The sequence below is a fragment of the Phytophthora sojae genome (assembly GCF_000149755.1).
Source record: "Phytophthora sojae unplaced genomic scaffold PHYSOscaffold_2, whole genome shotgun sequence".
Lineage (NCBI taxonomy): Eukaryota > Oomycota > Peronosporomycetes > Peronosporales > Peronosporaceae > Phytophthora > Phytophthora sojae.
Genome location: NW_009258116.1, coordinates 8,210,316 through 8,227,967, shown reverse-complemented (window position 1 = coordinate 8,227,967; position 17,652 = coordinate 8,210,316). Strand labels below are relative to the sequence as shown.

At 54.2% G+C, this 17,652-nt stretch overlaps 6 protein-coding genes across 6 annotated transcripts; all 6 read left to right on the top strand.

The window, feature by feature from the left end:
* Positions 1-16: 16 nt before the first annotated feature.
* Positions 17-991, top strand: PHYSODRAFT_297050 (hypothetical protein; the record flags this gene model as incomplete). Its single annotated transcript, XM_009522356.1, has 2 exons — positions 17-292; positions 365-991. The coding sequence occupies 2 exons, from the start codon at positions 17-19 to the stop codon at positions 989-991; spliced, it is 903 nt and encodes a 300-aa protein (XP_009520651.1).
* A 7,150-nt stretch (positions 992-8,141) lies between these two features.
* PHYSODRAFT_253513 (hypothetical protein) lies at positions 8,142-8,498 on the top strand (the record flags this gene model as incomplete). The annotated part of the gene is made up of 1 exon (XM_009522355.1): positions 8,142-8,498. The coding sequence occupies one exon, from the start codon at positions 8,142-8,144 to the stop codon at positions 8,496-8,498; it is 357 nt and encodes a 118-aa protein (XP_009520650.1).
* Positions 8,499-9,222: 724 nt separating this feature from the next.
* Positions 9,223-10,122, top strand: PHYSODRAFT_487787 (hypothetical protein; the record flags this gene model as incomplete). The annotated part of the gene is made up of 1 exon (XM_009522354.1): positions 9,223-10,122. One exon carries the CDS (start codon positions 9,223-9,225, stop codon positions 10,120-10,122), a length of 900 nt encoding a protein of 299 aa, XP_009520649.1.
* A 2,837-nt stretch (positions 10,123-12,959) lies between these two features.
* Positions 12,960-13,826, top strand: PHYSODRAFT_311863 (hypothetical protein; the record flags this gene model as incomplete). The annotated part of the gene is made up of 3 exons (XM_009522353.1): positions 12,960-13,022; positions 13,053-13,556; positions 13,605-13,826. The coding sequence occupies 3 exons, from the start codon at positions 12,960-12,962 to the stop codon at positions 13,824-13,826; spliced, it is 789 nt and encodes a 262-aa protein (XP_009520648.1).
* A 1,769-nt stretch (positions 13,827-15,595) lies between these two features.
* On the top strand, positions 15,596-16,183 carry PHYSODRAFT_253544 (hypothetical protein; the record flags this gene model as incomplete). Its single annotated transcript, XM_009522352.1, has 2 exons — positions 15,596-15,638; positions 15,885-16,183. 2 exons carry the CDS (start codon positions 15,596-15,598, stop codon positions 16,181-16,183), a joined length of 342 nt encoding a protein of 113 aa, XP_009520647.1.
* Positions 16,184-16,664: 481 nt separating this feature from the next.
* PHYSODRAFT_253474 (hypothetical protein) lies at positions 16,665-17,378 on the top strand (the record flags this gene model as incomplete). Its single annotated transcript, XM_009522351.1, has 1 exon — positions 16,665-17,378. One exon carries the CDS (start codon positions 16,665-16,667, stop codon positions 17,376-17,378), a length of 714 nt encoding a protein of 237 aa, XP_009520646.1.
* Positions 17,379-17,652: the final 274 nt, after the last annotated feature.

The following is a 17,652-nucleotide window of genomic DNA, read 5'->3' as shown; positions in this document are numbered from 1 at the left end:
CACTCAAGGGAACACCATGAAGTCACTGGGGCGTCTTTGGGGAACCGGTCTGGTTTTGGCGTCGGTATTGGTTTCCGCCAAGGCTGATATCGAGCTGACGAGTGTCGTTTACTTCAACGCGGAAGATTCGTGCCAAGATGCTGTGGGTCCGCCTCCACTGGTTTCAGCTACGGTTGCGAGCTCGTGTGAAGATTTAACGACGTGCGAGTTGACGGATGGGGCGTACCACAACACGATATGTGTCACCACGGACGGATCCACTTCAGGGGAGTTCTACTCGATGTTCCTGTCGGTCCTGTTTGGCGCTGGCTGTAGAGAGCTACCAGGACAGTTCAAGCTGCGATGACCCTGACAAACTTGGGAGTGTGGTCGTTTTCCTGCCAACGGCAAGTGCAACACGGACGGCGCTACAAGCTTCGTGGCCACCATTGCAGGCACTGGCGATGCAACGCTGATGTTTTACGCCGACACGGAGTGTACACCTGGTCAAGAGAACGGAGGCCTTAAGCAGTTGTCCTTGGACCAGGATACCAGCAAGAGCGCGTGTCTTGACGATTCGAATGGTGCTTACTCAATGGCATATGGAAGCGGCGTGACTGTGATCGATAGCAGCGGCTCGACTTCCAGCAGTGGGCCCACGAATGCCAACAGCGGTGGGGAGGGCTCAACGACTGGAAAGTACACAGTTGGTGCTTTCTTCGAGGATTCCGAATGTAATCAGCCGACGTCTGTTTCAATCGGCACCAGAGACTGCAGCGCAGATTTCACTGCAAGTTGCATGAAAGTAACCGAGCATTATATTCAGACCTCCTGCACCGAGGACTACCTCGAGTACGCATCTGCGGCTTTTGATGGCACTCCTTATTTGGTGGAGAAGCATTACGACAAGGAGAGCTGCACAACCGAAGACCATGCCATGGTGTACAAGGCAGACAACGCGTGCCATACTCTCTCTATGACGGGGGCCCCCCAGCTTCACAGCAACACTTAACACCGATGGGTCGGGTGTTTTGGTGAAATACTCGGATGCTGAATGCAAAGAGGATAGGAAGGAAACTGCGCTGAAAAAGGAGCAGCTTACCAGTCACGCGTGTATTGATCAAGCCAAGTACTATGCCTTCAATACTGCAACCACCCCGGCGGCAACCACAGCCACCCCGAGTGCAACTTCAACCGCGACGTCTGCTGCGACCTCAGTGATCCTGGTCTCTTCTCTTCTGGTTGGACCCCTGGCTTTCCTCGGAGGTCGTGCGCTGTTGCTTCTATGAGAATGGTCGTGCGCTTCGGCAACGGAAAGCGAGGTGGCCGACGTGGGCTTTCGGCTTTACATTTGAGCTCAGCAGCTTGCTCATCCGAGCCCCTGCATGCATTCTTTCTTTCAGTCTAATCGATGACCCACAACTCGTAGGTTAGCGCTAAGACTTTCATATCATAGCCACAAAATCCAACTTGCATTTTACCATCAATCGTCTTTATACACAAGAACGAACCAACAAAGAGCTCAAGTCTCCCTGTCATGGTTCAACCAGAACCTCGACTGTCAGCGTGAGCACACGCTCTCGATACGCAGCTGCAACTACCCATTCGTGGATCAGCCTACAAGACGCCACAAACAACGGAATCTAGCGGATAGTTCACATGTAGCTAGCTATCACAGGATATGAGCTCTCACTGCTTTCATTTCAATCTCATTCTCAATTTTCACGCCTACTACTCAAGCTCCAGCTCTATTCAAGCTCAGCTACAACTCAAGGCTATTGGGTGTCACACTCCCTCCTCAGCGAAATCAACTCTTCCAGCACGAAGGCTCGACCAATCCTGTGGAAGCTCTGAGCAGAGCTTGCTGCACGACAGCAAAGGGCATACTCGAGTCTTGAGTACGCTCATTCCTCTCGACAACCAGACGCATCGCGGGGTACTACATTTCAAACACACGCCTTCCTTCGAAGCGTTCGCGGCCATCATGACCAAAGCTTGGTATCCCTACATAAGTTATAGCTCATTCCGGAAGCTGCACTTGAGATTATGCGGACGAGGCTTGGTAGTCGAGTGTTGGTTAGGAAGGAAATCCGAAAGTGAATTAGAATGAGTTAGGCCAAACTAACTATCATATCCTAGTCTCCTATGCTTAAACATGAATCGTACCAACGCATACCTCCGATCGTATCCAGAAAGGCAACTTCAACTTGCCTTTCTCTCAGCCAATCAGAAGTGTCAAAGCTAGGGGCTCCGTCAATCAGATCCCAGTATTCCACCATGTGTACCACAATTGCCTACCTTTGGCAACAACTTCACAGCAAGCACGTGCCTCGATACGGAGACACACAACTAGACTGCGAAGTGTACAATCGCAACACCCCCACTCAATTTGCAGTCTACCCGAGCATCTCAGTGATGTTACTGCGCTCGAGCAGATAGCGAAGAGTCTTCGTCGAGAGTCCCTTGGTCAGGAAATCAGCGAGTTGGTTCTTGGACTCAACGTAGTCGAGCTCCACAACACCACTCGTGATCTTCTCGCGGATGAAGTGATAGCGGATGTCGATGTGCTTGGTGCGAGCTTGGTAACCGACATTCTTCGCCAACACCATGGCGCCTTGGTTGTCCTCGTAGATCACCGTAGGTCCAACTTGCTCCGCACCCAAATCCTTGAGCAGCAGTCGCATCCACACCACCTCCTTCACACATTCGCTGAGAGCCATGTACTCCGCCTCAGTCGAACTCAGCGCGACCGTCTTCTGAAAAGTCGATCGCCAAACCACGGGAGCACCACACATCATCAGCATCATTCCGCGTACAGAGCGTCTGTCGTCGCGGTTGCCAGCCCAGTCGGCGTCCGAATACGCGACGAGCTCCGTGCCAAGCAATCCATCGTAAACGATTCTGAGATTCGTGGTCTTCAACAGGTACCGTACCACACGGATACCAGCATCCCAGTGCTTCTCACCGGGGTTCTCCAGAAAACGGCTCAGCTTGGCCACTGCAGCTGAAATGTCCGGTCGAGTTCCACACGCCAGGTACATCAAACTTCCCACGAGAGAGCGATACGGCTTCGACTTCATCTTGGCCTTGTCCTCCTCGGTTTGGGGTTCGTCCGCCTTGATCAACTGCACACTTGGGTCGAGTGGAGTCAGACACGGCTTCGCATTCTCCTGGCCGAACTTCTTGACGATCGACGCGGTGTACGCCCACTGGCAGATGCCCAACGTCTTGGCCTCCATGTCGTAGTCGATCTCGATGCCAAGGATGAATCGAGCGCGTCCGATGTCCTTGATGCGATACTTGTCCGCGATGCCTGCCTTCGCCGAGTCAATGATAGTCCGCTGGCGAGATGCAATCAGCATGTCGTCGACGTAGAGACACACAATGCACTCGTTGTCACCAGCACCTCTCGTGTAGCCACACGGGTCGGCATCGGCAGCTCGAAATCCCATGCTCTTGAGATGCGCGTCGATCGTCCCGTTCCATACGCGAGACGCTTGCTTGAGTCCATACAAACTCTGCAGTAGCAGGCAGACGACGCCATCTTCACCTTGAGCTTCAGCCAAATCCAGCAGTTCTCGAAGTCCTTCAGGCAACACCATGTAGGTCTCCTCTTCGAGCTTTCCATACAAAAACGCAGTGTCGATGTCACACTGGTCAATCTCCATTCCGTCGGCGCAGCACTTCGCGAGTTTCGCACGAATGGAGTTCAGGTACACCACCGGCGAGTAGGTCTCCTCGCAGTCGATTCCATGGCGCTGCGAGTACCCCTTGGCCACGAGACGAGCCTTGTACCGAACGACTCTCCCCGTCTGATCGCGCTTCAACGCGAACACCCAGCGGCAGCCAATCGCGCGCTGGTGTTTGGGCTTGGGCATCAACTTCCATGTCTTATTCGTCATCAGCGACTTAGCTCACTTGCAATCGCTGCCTTCCATTGGGCACGATCCTCACTCGTAATCGCCTCTTGATACCTTGGCACCTCCTCCGTTGCAGCCATCAGCATTCCGCCGTGAATGGCTAGCTGGGTGTCGTCCGACTTGGCACGACCTTGGTCCACCTTCTGACGCTTCGTCCTGATCTCGGATGACGCAACGACTTGTTTCTTGCGAGTTCCGGGCTCCTCAGGATCGTTGGTCTCTTCAATGTGACGAGCACGCGACCGAGTAATCATCGGATGGGTAGTGTACGGAACGATTGCTCCACCTGTCGTCACGTCATTCGGCGACATAGTCGGGCCGCCAACTTCAACTTCAGTCGAAACGTCGCGAACAGGCACCAGTGCAGGTACGCCGCCCGAGCTTGGTGCCGCTGGAGTCGAATCTTCATCGTCGTCAATCTCCAGGCGCGTCATCAGGTGATCGGGTTCCGTCATCTCCATGAACCTCACAGTGCGCACGATTTGCACCTTTCCCGTCGCCACGTTGAGAACGCGGTACCCCTTCACACCATCCTCGTAGCCCAGGAATCGACACTTGAACACCTTCGCATCCAGCTTCCGACGCTTTTCATCGGCGATGTGGGCGTAGCCGAGTGCACCAAACACCTTCATGTTCTTGAGTTGAGGCTTGGCTCGGTGCACGATCTCGTGGGGTGTCTTGACGGTCACCGATTTCGGGATCCGATTCATGATCCAGGCCGCCGTGTTGATAGATTCCGCCCACCATTTCTTGTCGATTCCTTCATGGTAGAGCATGCAGCGCGCCATCTCCACCAAACTTCGGTTCATCCGCTCAGCCAGTCCATTCTGCTGAGGCGTGTACGGCACCGTCTTCTCATGCTTGATGCCGTTGCGGCCGAGGTAGGCTTTGAACTCCTTGCCTGTGTACTCGCCGCCATTGTCCGAACGCAGGCGCTTGATCGTCTTGCCCGTTGCGTTCTCCATTGCTGCCTTGAAGATCTTGAACTTCGACAGCACCTCCGATTTCGCCTTCATGAAGTGCACCGTCACGTGCCTCGAGTAGTCGTCGATGAAGGTCACTGCGTATGTGCAGCCTCCAGGTGTCTTGGTCTGCATCGGACCCATGACGTCCGTGTGCACCAAGTCGAGTACACCTGCACTCTTGACCAAGTTGTCAGGGTGACGTGGGAAGTCGTCAGCGCGCATCTTCCCCAGGCAACATCCGGCGCACACGTTATCCATCGACACGTCGCCCGCGATGCGCGGTACCCCATCGGCCATGCTCAACAGCTGTTCGTAGCGCTTGTACGGGATGTGGCCGAGACGGGCGTGCACGACGGCCCATGGCTCCTTACGAGATGTCGTCGCCGCACGACACACCTCGTCCCCCACTGTCTTCAGCTTGTAGACGTTTCCACAGCGCTTGGCCTCCATCACCGCCACGCCGCCAAAGCGAAAGACACACTTGTCCTTGCTGAATTGCGCGTCCACGTCCTTCTCGGCCAGCTTCGACACCGAGATGAGGCTCCCATCAACTTCCGGAATGTACAGAACATCCGACAATGTGACGGACGTCCCGTCCATCAGCTTCAATCCGACGGTGCCCTTTGCAACTGCGTCGATCTTCGTGCCATCCGCGATCGTAATGCGGACTGGCGTCTTCAGCTCCTTCATGGACATGAACTTGTCCCGGACGCTGGTCATGTGCGAGCTAGCACCGGAGTCCACAAGTCACTCCGACTTCGCCATTGCACCCGTAGCCGTGAACGCGAAGTCCGACGCCTCCTGCGCGACTTGTCCACGTCCCTCATTGGCCTTCTTCTTGCGGCACTCTTGCTCCTTGTGCCCGAGCTTCTTGCAGTAGAAGCACTTCCCGGAGAACCCGCGCTTGCGGAACACCTTCTTCGTTGCGAATGCCTTCTCCCGAGCCGATTTCGAATCCTCCGAGACTTCAACACCAGACAGAGCTTGGATCGCGTACGCCAACGTCATGTTCGACGTACGGTGCTGATCATCTGGTACTCGTCCGTCAAACTACCCAGCAGCAGCACGAGTTGGCGAGTCTCGTCCAGAGCTTCACCAATCGTCTCCATCTGCAGCACCAGCTCCTTGAAGCGGTCCACATGTGCCGCGAACCGCGTCCCGGGCTTCATCTTGAAGGTGTGCAACTTCTTGGTCACGACGAGCCGATTCTTGAGAGTGTTCCGGTTGAACTGCTCCTCAAGCAGGCACCACGATTCAGCAGCGGTTGTCGCTCCACGGATGTAGACTTGGTGTGTGAGACTCACGTCCCCAGCGATCACACCAAGGGCCTTCAGATCGTCAGTCTTCCATTGTACCGTGGAGCGGTCACTCAGCTGGTCGAACTCTGGCTTGACGATGTGGGCCAGCAGTCCCTTGCGCGACAGCTTCATCCGCAAGTTGAACTCCCAGTGGAATTAGTTGTCTTCCACGAGCTTCACGGTGTCTGCGTAGCTTGGGCTCATAACCACTTGAGATTATGCGGGCGAGGCTTGGTAGTCGAGTGTTGGTTAGGAAGGAAATCCGAAAGTGAATTAGAATGAGTTAGACCAAACTAACTATCATATCCTAGACTCCTATGCTTAAACATGAATCGTACCAACGCATACCTCCTACTTCGTCGTAGGAGAGGCGGGGGAGCAAAAAGTAAATGTTGCAGATCGTATCCAGAAAGGCAACTTCAACTTGCCTTTCTCTCAGCCAATCAGAAGTGTCAAAGCTAGGGGCTCCGCTAATCAGATCCCAGTATTCCACCATGTGTACCACAATTGCCTACCTTTGGCAACAACTTCACAGCAAGCACGTGCCTCGATACGGAGACACACAACTAGACTGCGAAGTGTACAATCGCAACAGCTGCTGGCTCGTCCGTTGCTGCTCTGTCCCAGGTGAGAGCGCTGACCCGTATAACGGGCAGCGTAAGTGCCACTTACGCCAATACAGTATTATATTGTATTGAAGCATAAAGATACTGTTTTATCGATTTAGAAAGGGAAGAAGGTCACCCTTACAGCAAGCAGCGCGTAGTTCTGTATCATAGTTTGCGTTGACTAGGTCGTCTTCGACTTGGCTGGGAACACCAGTGGTATAAACGCTGGTGATAGTACCGGTGCTAATTGCTATGATAAGGGAAAACTGTGGCCCGCGTGATTCTAGGGCGTGGCCCCTGCGGGGCCACACCCATGAATATCGCGCGTGCCGCAGTTCACTTTCTGAAGCTGGTGCATGGGTCTGTTGACGTGCATTTCCTGCCTCAGTCTGTAGTTGCCGGTGAACCTGTTCGGTCGACATCCTTCTGGCTGGTGTAGCACGAAGGTTGCGCCAGGTTACGCTTACGCGTCCAATTAATCCGTTGGGAGCTGTCCACTCCCTCATTCTCCGGGTGTTCCCAGTATAATGTTTTTTTTAGTAGCGTTGGCTTCACTATGAAGCCCAACTGAATTTCAATCTTTGCGCAGGTGTACTTACGTGTTGCGTGTTCACAGTGCATGTATTTAGTGCTGGTTGCGAACAAGTTCTGAACGATACCAACAATTGGAACTTGTTCGTAACCTTTCTGAAAGTGTTCCATTTACAAGAGGCACCAAAGCGACACTATAGAGAACTGGAGAGCTTGTCAATTCCGCACTTGGCGAGAAGCCGTGACATCGTACTTAATCGCGAATACGAACCACCCGAACAACACCGAACAATTGGATCAAAGCGAACAATTGGAACAATAGGAACACGCCTGTTCGCAACCAGCACTACATGTATTATGATAGCGATCGGTGTTCTGTCAGTTCACTCAAACCTGCTTTCTCTCAGCGAGTTTCACCATTGATAAAGCGGACATGTATCGCTGACACAAAAACTTGTCGTTAAGGGTATGGATGAATATAGTGGTCTTTCCGACTGATAAGCGAGCAGGATTGTTTCATTCACCTGAATTACAGCCTATCATATCGCCTGGTGTGGATATTTTGGCCAATGGACTGCATTAGGGTTAGATGAACGCCTCCGACACTTTCCGACAAATATTTGTCGGAAGACTGGCCTAAATATGTATATGCGAATACAAAATTCAAGTACAGATAATACTTTTCAAATAGTTTCGCCGTTCTAACAACTAGGATTATGTCCTAGAATAGGACGGAGTGGAGTTTTGATTGGTGTTCATTTCAAGATGGCGATCAAGTCCGAGAGATAAAGCCCCCACACGCATCGGTGGCGACGCAGGTGCGGCGAAGGGCAAGGCAAGATGGCCATGACGGCGAGCGCGTTGATCGTTCCAGCTAGCTCCACACGCATGAAGCATCCGCCGACGTGGCGTCACACGCAGCCGTCGGAGGACGGGCGAGCTTGCTGCAGTGCGCCGATGTTGGCTGAGGTGGTGCTGCGCGGGGGCAGCTACGCGAGTGCGGAGGAGACGGTGAGCGAGATGATCAAGCGCAGGAAGGAGCTGCAGAAGGCTTTCGCGGCTGGCGACGTGATGAAGCTCGTGGACGCGCGCCGCCGCGTGGAGGGTCACGAACGCGGTCACACACGCGGAGGACCGCGAGGCTCCTTGCCAACGGCGCGCACGGAACAACAGCGCATCGCCGCTGTGCGCGCATGATCGATGCCTTGGAGCTCGGCACGCCGGCGCTGCAGCTGTCTGTGCTCGTTCGAGCAGGGGGATGTTGAGGGCATGCTCCGCGTCACGGACGACCTCCTCGTGACCACCCAGACGCTGGACGGACCGGTTGTCGCACACGTTCCTGCCGCACCAGGCTAACGATCTGGACGAGAAGCTGTCGAAGGAGGTGATCTGGATTGTACCCACCCAGAGAGATGCGAGAAGTGAGATGTCAGTGTGTATCTAGGTTGTAAGTTGTCTGGTCGAACTAGGTTGTGGGTTCACTAGGCGTGCATGTGCATGTGGGGGCTGCTAAGGCGGTCTCCGAGAAGACGAGAGACAAACGATCAGTTTCCATTTTCTTCACAACCCGTCAAGTTGTTGGGATTTGCCGCCGCAGTGTGGCGGCAGTCGAGGAAGACAGATCAAAGTACACTTTAGTTCCTTTCGGAATTGACTGGAACCATGTCGGAGGGAGACCAGTTCGTCGAGACGTTTCGGCGGCTAAGTCTTCGCGGGAGTCGGGCAGCAGCGACGGCCGCAAGTGCGGCTGCAGCGACAGCAAGAGCGGAAGGGTTAGGTGGCGAGAGACGACGCCATTCCTCAACACCAATCGTGAACCCATTCGACACTTGCCCGGATCAAGGCAGTGCCCCGCAGGCTTCTCCGGCCGAGAGCTATGAAACCATGGAGAACGTGAGCGGCGACGTCGGGCAGATAATGAATGCGCCGGCGCAAGCCTCCTCGCTACAAAGGCAGCTCAATGCAGGAACGTCGTGATTTCCTGGGAGCTTATCACACGTATTTTGCGGCGCTGAGTGCTTTTCGAACTGAGCACAATCGCCCGTTCGTGCAACCCGTCGGCTCATGTATTGAGCAGGGGACCAAGGAGATTATTGCGAGGTTCACATTTGCAAAGCATTGGCAGGACGTGACCGAGGACGAATGGGTTCAATATTTTCTCCAGGCTAAACACACAGCATTTGAGGACTATGTAGCGCTGGACGTCGCTATGCAGAAGCTGAGTATAGACACAAAGTTGGCGGAGGCTGAATCGCGCGTCAACAGGCTGCAGGCGAACATGTACAAGGTTCTCGAGGACCACACCATGGTGGACGTGATGTTTGATCGAGAACAGAAGAAGTTGGGGAAATACTTGGTCGCAAGTCTCGAGCCTATCAGTTTCAAGAAGGAGATCCAGCGCCGCATCGAGCAGGAACAGAACAAGCGGTACACGTCGAATGTAATCGAGTTCTCTCGCTGGCTCACGGAATTGCTGGCTTCTTTCATGGTTCGGGAGAAGTCTATCGTGCCGCAGGTGGATGACACTAAGTCTGGGCCAGGAAAGCCCAGCAGTTCCCCAGCTACGGGTAATCAGCAGGGCCAAGGTGCAGCGAGATCCGTCGCTGCCGGCCAATCGAATGCTGCGGCAGCAACAAACCCTAGGAAGCCAAAGCGTCGCTGGCCGGGTTTGATGTGTAAGTCAACAGAACACTTGGTGAAGAATTGCCCGCAAGCCCAACCTGGGGAGGCAAAACGATTGGTGGAAGAATTTTGGGCTTCGCGGAAAAACAAGTCGGCGCCGCCAAGTGAGGCACCAGTGCAGATGAAGCGACTAGTCTAAGAGCCAGAACAGGCCGAGTCAGCGACAGCCACAAACGGAAGCGATGATGGCACGGTGAGCGCGACGGTGTTCGATTTGACGGTGAAGGCGTCGTTATTGGACTCCGGAGCGGATGCCTTAAGCGTTTCTCGCGGCTGCATCACCGAATTGCACAAGAGAGGTTGCTTTGTGTCAGTGATCAAGCGGGAGCAGCCACGAGAATTCGATCCATTTAAGACTTTGAATGGCCACACTACGAAGAAGTTGTTCGCGTACAGAAGGAAGTGTTGACAAGACCAGTGCTGAGCAGTATTCGTTGGGATGAGGAGCTCAATGTCTTCACTAATCGGGATCGTTTCCTGAAAGCGCAGTCGATTTGCAGCAGAGGCTCTGTGTCATTGCTCATGCAGGAGCAAGTGGCCATCGGGGCGTCGATCCGACCGCGAAGTCGCTGAGTGTAGTGTTGGTGTGGGAGACGCTATCTCAAGATGTATCAGCGTTTGTCTCTGGGGGTATCCACTGTTTGAGCATTCAAGGCAAGAGGGTGCCTCGACCGTATGGCGAGACCTTACGAGCGACCAAGCCGAGCGAAATTCTGCATTTTGATTTTCTTTCGATGCCGCGCAGCACCTCAGGAACGCTGTATGCGCTCGTGTTAAAGGATAATATGAGCGGCTACGTGGAATTGGTGGAGTGTGATCGGCCGACGTCGGAAGCCGCTTATCACGGGCTAATTGACTGGTTCAAAAGATTCGGGGTAGTGCACGCCTGGGTGTCCGACCAAGGTTCGCATTTCACCAGTGATGTGGTGGAGCTCGTTCGTCATCTCTTTGGCGCACAGCATCACTTTGTTACTTGACACGAGGCGGTCCCCAGAAAATTGCCGACGATGTGCAGTCACCTCTGTGACCTGGAGTTTGTATCGGATGCTGATTGGTGGATGACTTGGATACGGCGCGGCTGTACCCGTGTGACATGGATGGCGACTGTGGGAGAGAAGTGATTTCTCGGGATGAATCCAGCGTCTGACCGCAGATGGGCCCAACTGGCTGGAAGTGTGAATCCTGGGAGTGCACGCCCAGAATTTCAGAGAACACTCAGTCCAGCCGCGGACTTTCCCTTACGATGAGTGCCTAAAGTCTGGCGGAAAGTGTCTCTGGCGAATGTATCCCAGAGTACACCTCATCTTGCTGTGGCTCAGAGTGCCCCAGAGGATCAAATTACCCTGAGAATCAACCCACTACCACCATGATCATGCGCAGGAGGCCGCTAAACCCGCTAAAGGTGTGGCTTTGTGGAGATACACGCGAGCCTGCAATGCAGCAGACTTGTTACCCAGAGTGCCGCACGATGACCCAGAGTTCACCTCCCTGAGTGCAGGTGACCCAGAGTTCCAAAGATGATTCTCTGGGTTTGGACCATAAATCCAGACTCTCTATACTGAACTTAAGTGTTTCCCGAGCCAACACCCAAGAATCCCCACAGTTCCCCAAGATTCCTCAGATTTCCCAGGATTTCAGAAGATGACCCTGAGTGTCACCTGATTTTCAGGGATTCGAGTCAGTTCGCAGTCAGTCTGCAATCAAAGTGATGCGTGACCTTGAAGAACCGTTGTGGATGCGCAGACTGGATACTTTCGAGGAGTCGAGAGGGAGTCCTGCACCATACTAAACCAAGTCTAAGGACCCACAATTGGCACTTCCGACGCCGTGCGACAATGGATTCGCAAGCCGATCGCAAGTTTGGACCGCTGAACCCAAAGCATACTCAAGACAAGACATTTGACCCCAAACATAGTAAACAGAAGATATTTGCCCGAAGAAGAGAGAGAGAAAGAGAGAGAAGTAGCTGATAAAAACCAAACAGAGTTCCTTTTACCCTGTGACTTCGGCCAAGCCTGCCGACGGAAATCCGGAGGACCCGAGACTACCACCGCGGGACGCTTAGGGCACATCAACGGCGAAGGACAGCCGTCTGTGTGGGCTCCATCAAACTCAAGTCCAGTTAGGTGGTGACCAGCGACGGCCTTGAGCTTCCTGGGGTGATCCATCTATTCCATATCCTAGTTGGGTCACTTGCTGTGCTCGTGGTAGCCCATTTCATATTATTCCAGAGGGTATTCTGGGGTGCTAGGTAGTCGCCTCCAGGATTTTGTATTGACTGCTTGTGTGAAGGGAAGGTAACTGATAGTGATTGTATTTTCCTCCTTTATTGGAGGTGGTGCGCGTTTGTGTGAGTCTCAGGGGAGCTAGGCCCCTGAATTTCAGACTCGAGTGGGCCTAGTGTGTGTGTGACCCACCGTCCAAGGGTCCAAAAGAATAAGTGACGGCTAGTTGTAGTGTTTGTATACTCTGTATTTGTTGGTTTTATCGAGCTAGGAGAACATTTGGGTAAGGTGTCTTCTGAGTTCCAAGTCCCAGAGTTGACTGAAATCCTGGACCCTGAATTCGTGATATTCTGGGTTTCGGGGGATCTGATTCTCTGAGTTTGCCTTTTGGTGTGGAGGTGCGTTCTGAAGTAGACGTGCGCTCCCGCACTTCTTCGAGGCTACATTTTCAACCGGTGGAGTGCCGTTCCGTCGAAGACAAACGAGCCGACAGGGATTACACAAGGTACCCACGCCAACCAAGGAGTGTGATTCTCAGGGTTTAAAGCTTTGCGGCTGCGAATCTCTGGGTCTATCTTCTTGCTGTTGACTCTCAAGTCGATTCTCTGGGTCTACCCCTGGGGAACAGTCTTGGGCTGCGCTATACGAACCCCCCTGGGCGACAAAGGTTTCATCGGCCTCGCCTCATACTGCTTATTCGCCTTTGGCGAATGGCACAGTGGAGGTTGTGAATCGGCTGGTGCTTCGCTGTATGAAAGCGCTTACTAGCGAGCTGAAATTGCAACTCGACCAGTGGCGAGAGATTTTACCGTTGGTGCAAGCGGCTTTGAATGGTATGGCGTAGGATTGTTTGGGAGACATTCCACCCGTGACGGCATTTACAGGGCTGCCTGGGTCATCGCAGTTGACGACTATCCTCTCTGAGCCTTTCGCAGAGGGCTTTACACTGTCGTGGATTGAGGAACAGCAGAAGCAGTATCTGACGGACGTTCGCGCAGCGCTGGATACGATCCACCAACAGGCTATAACGATAAGCGAGCGCCGAAATGTTCAAGCGCGAGGGTGTCGGACGGCTAAACCAGGGGTGCGCATGGCCACGTTTCCAATTGGGGATTTCGTCCTTGCAGCTACGGCGATCAAAGGTGGAAGCAAGCTTTCTCTGTATTGGCGGGGTCCAAAACGTGTGGTGCGCCCACTCAACGATTATACGTTTGAGGTACAGGACATCTGCGCTCCGTATACAGTCACTGTTCGACATGCTTCGCGGCTCAAGTTTTACCGTGAGGCTGGCCGAGGCTTCACCGAGGATCTGGTTGCGCACGCTCTTCATGGCGAAGGGGGCCACCTCGTTGCCAAGCTCCTAGATTGTAGGTTGGGGCAACAAGCCCAGCAATAGGAGATTTTTGTGCAGTGGATTGGACTCGATGCCGGAGAAGCATCATGGGAACCCGCATCTGTCATCTTTGAAGATGTTCCGCAGCTTGTTCGTAAGTTTGTGGCCGAGTCCCGACCGGATCATCTGACGCGTCGCATGTGGACGAAGTTATCACCGGATGACCCCATTGAAGACATCGAGCGACGCCAGCCTGATCGCGGTCGTCGAAAAAGGAGGATTTGATCTGAGTTGTACCCACCCAGTGAGATGCGAGAAGTGAGATGTCAGTGTGTATCTAGGTTGTAAGTTGTCTGGTCGAACTAGGTTGTGGGTTCACTAGGCGTGCATGTGCATGTGGGGGCTGCTAAGGCGGTCTCCGAGAAGACGAGAGACAAACGATCAGTTTCCATTTTCTTCACAACCCGTCAAGTTGTTGGGATTTGCCGCCACACGACGGCGGCAGTCGAGGAAGACAGATCAAGGTGAAAGTGATGAAGGCGACGGTGACGTCGTTCCCGGCCGACTAAGCTGCAGGAGGCGAACCCTATCTGCACAGCTGCCGTGTGGGCACTGTACATCACGGAGGTGGCCAAGGAGGACAGCCTCGGTGCTCCTGTACATCATGACACCGCTACTCGAATCGTTCAAGGTGCTGCACCGGCAGGTCAAGCTGGTGAAGTCTGCCCCGCAGGATCGGATCGCCAACAATGTGTGGAGAAGTGCTGAATAAGAATTGTTCTCCGAGAAAGGTGGCAGGGCCGATCGACTGGAAGTATGGGGGATCAGCGATCGAGAGACAGGCAGCAAGGATCTGTGGATCAGAGGGAGTTCTTGGGGAGATCTCAAGTGGCCCGATGACGCCGGCGCGTAAGGCAGGACATGTGGCAAGCCGGATTGTGGATGATCGTGCTCGAACCGTGGCGTGATTCGGGGTCGACCCAAGCCCCGATCGACGACAGATCTCGCAGATCTAGGACGGCAGAGGACGGAAGATGATGGATCGGCGGCGCACGGCAACCGGCACAAGTCATCGATCGGGAGTTGATCGCCGATCGCCGATCGAGATCGATCGTGGATCGGGAGTCGATCGCAGATCAGGAGTCGATCGTGGATCGGAAGTCGATCGCGGGTTGACCGTGGATTGGGGATCGACCACGATGGGATGCACATGGAGGACGAAGCCAGGACAAGAATCCAGTACTTGTTTAGTTGTAGGATGGTAGGTGAGATGGTAGCGGTCATCAGCTAAACATAAATCAGAGTCGAATTTGCACCGTGGAGCGCAAGTGGTCTGGAATCACGAGGAGGAAGAGCACATTGGCCTCGATCGACTTGCGTTGTGGAGAACAGATTTGACCCCACGCGTGATCCAAGACCACCAAGCCCCGGCAAGTCGCTCTCGAGCAGAATTTGCACCAAAGACCACAAGCCCCCTCAAGTCACCATGTCCCGGGAACTACATTGGCCTCGGCAACTTCGACACTTTGGGTAGTGAACTAGCGGTACGGTTAAGACTGGATTAATACATTGGCCAGCTTGACCTACTCTAGCGATCAATTTCTTGTGTGCGAACCCTCGATCGACCGGATACTGCTTGGCCGGCGATCGTTTCTCTTCTCGATCAACCTCGATCCCGCTATAGGAAGCGGCAAGCAGCTCAGGAAAGGAAGGAACACACCCGGAAAGGCAACTACAGGCCTTGGATCTACTCCAGACCGACCGATCGAAGCGAACAACCCTCGATCGGAGCGAATACTCGGACGCAGAGCGAAGATTACCGCGCTGCTCCACAAACAATCCCCGCGTCTCGCCAATACACTCGATCTCCACCAAGTGCTGCATGTTCGGAGCCCTGAGAGAGCAGATCCAGCCCACCGACGGGTACACAAGGTGAGAACAAGTTCAGCCGATCACGGATCGTTGGGGGACCCCCTCCGTTAGTCGGTGTCTGGGCGCTGGTGGGAAGCTCGATCAGGCCTTAACAAGATTTTGGCCGATCCCGGTACACCACAATGGTGCGCGTGCCTGGATCTCTTGGGGGCTCCGGATTTCACCGTGAGTCCGTAGAAGATGCGCAAGTGAAGAAAGAACCGGGAAGAGGCGTCGTCGGATATCGGATCGGCGAAGACGCTGCTGAACAAAACGAGATCCGCGGATCGACAGAGTGCTCGGAGGACTTCTGTCGACGGAATCGAGGGCGATCTGGAGACAGATCTAGAAGACAAACCTCAACATCCTCCTAAGGCCCTTCGGGGACCCCGGTGCATCTTGGTGCGAACCGAGATTCACTAACAAAACAAGCTAAGGCGGGATCGGACCGATACGCGTTCGCTGACTCGCCGATCAGGCTCGATCCGGACTACCTGGACGCGATCGCGGACAAGGCCCAGATCGTAAGGAAGAAGCTGAGAGCGCCAGGCTTGGACGACGAAGATCCCAGACCGTCGGCGCTCGACTGGTCCGAGGCTAACCTGGATCGTCAGTATCACTTGAAGGAACTGCGAGACTTCTTGCGTCAAGATCCTGTCATGGTGATCGTGCGGCCAGAGCAGATCGACGACCAGAAGGACCCGATCTCGGCCCCCCCGAGTGACGGATAACAAGCTGATGGCGGTGAAAAATCTGCTCGGGCTGTTGAAGGAAACCGGCTTCGTAGCTGGCGCCTTTGAAGCGAACGATCTTTTCGATCAAGATCTCGATGTGATCCAGACAGTGATCCAGACATTGGTCGACGAGTTGAGACCTTTGGTCGACGTGATCGCGGACAGTCCGGACCCGAAGGTGCCAGATCTAGTGTCGCCAGATCCCGCGTCGTCGCCGCGGATGGAGTCCACTGGGTACCGATCGTCGTCTCCTTATGTCTCCGCAGCGGAACATGTATCGGATACGTCATCCGAACCTCAACGGATGTCCCTCGACCCTTCAGGATCTGCGATGTTGGACGCACGATCTCGGAGTCAACGTCAGGAACGCATGCGATCAGGACCGCGGAAGCATAAACCCAAGTCGACCGATCGGACCACCAGTGCTACCGAATCAGATGAGTCGAATGGCAGACTGGATTCTTACTTTCAGGCTGCGATGGCTCGATTTCTGAAGGAACAACAGGCCACGGTGGTAACACCTACTCCAGTGGTCGACGACAACGTTGGATCGCGGGACGTGGAGATGGAATCAGCCGGATCGCCGGATCAAGATCTCTCTCAGTGGGAATACGATCCGGACGACATTGATCTACCGAGTTCGGCCCCTGCTGCGGTGGCCCCTGCTGCGGTGGCCACCGCTGCCTCAGGATCCACTGGGTCCTCCTTGATCCAGCGTGTGCGGATTTCGGCGATGTCCGATCTTAAGGAGTTCAGTGGCAAGGATCAGGACGAAGACCGCGCCCGATCGTGGATCAGCAAGGTGAAGTCGGCGTTCCTGCGAGATCAGGCTACGGACGAAGAGAAGTGCCTGACCTTCGCTGATCTACTGACGGGCCCGGCGAAGAACTGGTACCGCCAGCTGGGCCGATCGACGCGGAACAAGTGGAGCGATCTACTCCGGAGTTTCCAGATCCAGTATTGTGGCCTGGGAGTATCGGTCGCTTGGCAGTATTACCATTCTCTCAAGAGATCAGATGAATCGCCGTTGGAGTACCTCTATCGACTGAATGTGGCGGCTCTGCGTGCGAGATTGAAGATCAAGGACGGAGATTCTAAGGCCCGCCGAGAACATGTCGAACACTTTATCGAGACGCTGGGCGATCCGGAACTGGCCGATCGGCTCTGTAATGGGCCCCAGTTACATAAGTAGGTAGATTGACAGTACATAAAGTAGTTAAGTCAGTACACGGCTAGCGTGTACTGACGGTCATTGTGATTGGCTGAATTGGGGGAGCCAGACCCCATTTCAGCCAATCAGGCGTTGACCTGCATTTGAGTGGCTCACATGAGACCAGGGGTAGCCGCCCTGGTCCTAACATAAAACAGAGTTGATTTTACCCAAGACTGACTGCTTGGTCTCACTAAATCCGGGTCTTAACTAGGCTTCCTCACCGCTACGTGTAAGCTAGTAACGGACACACACC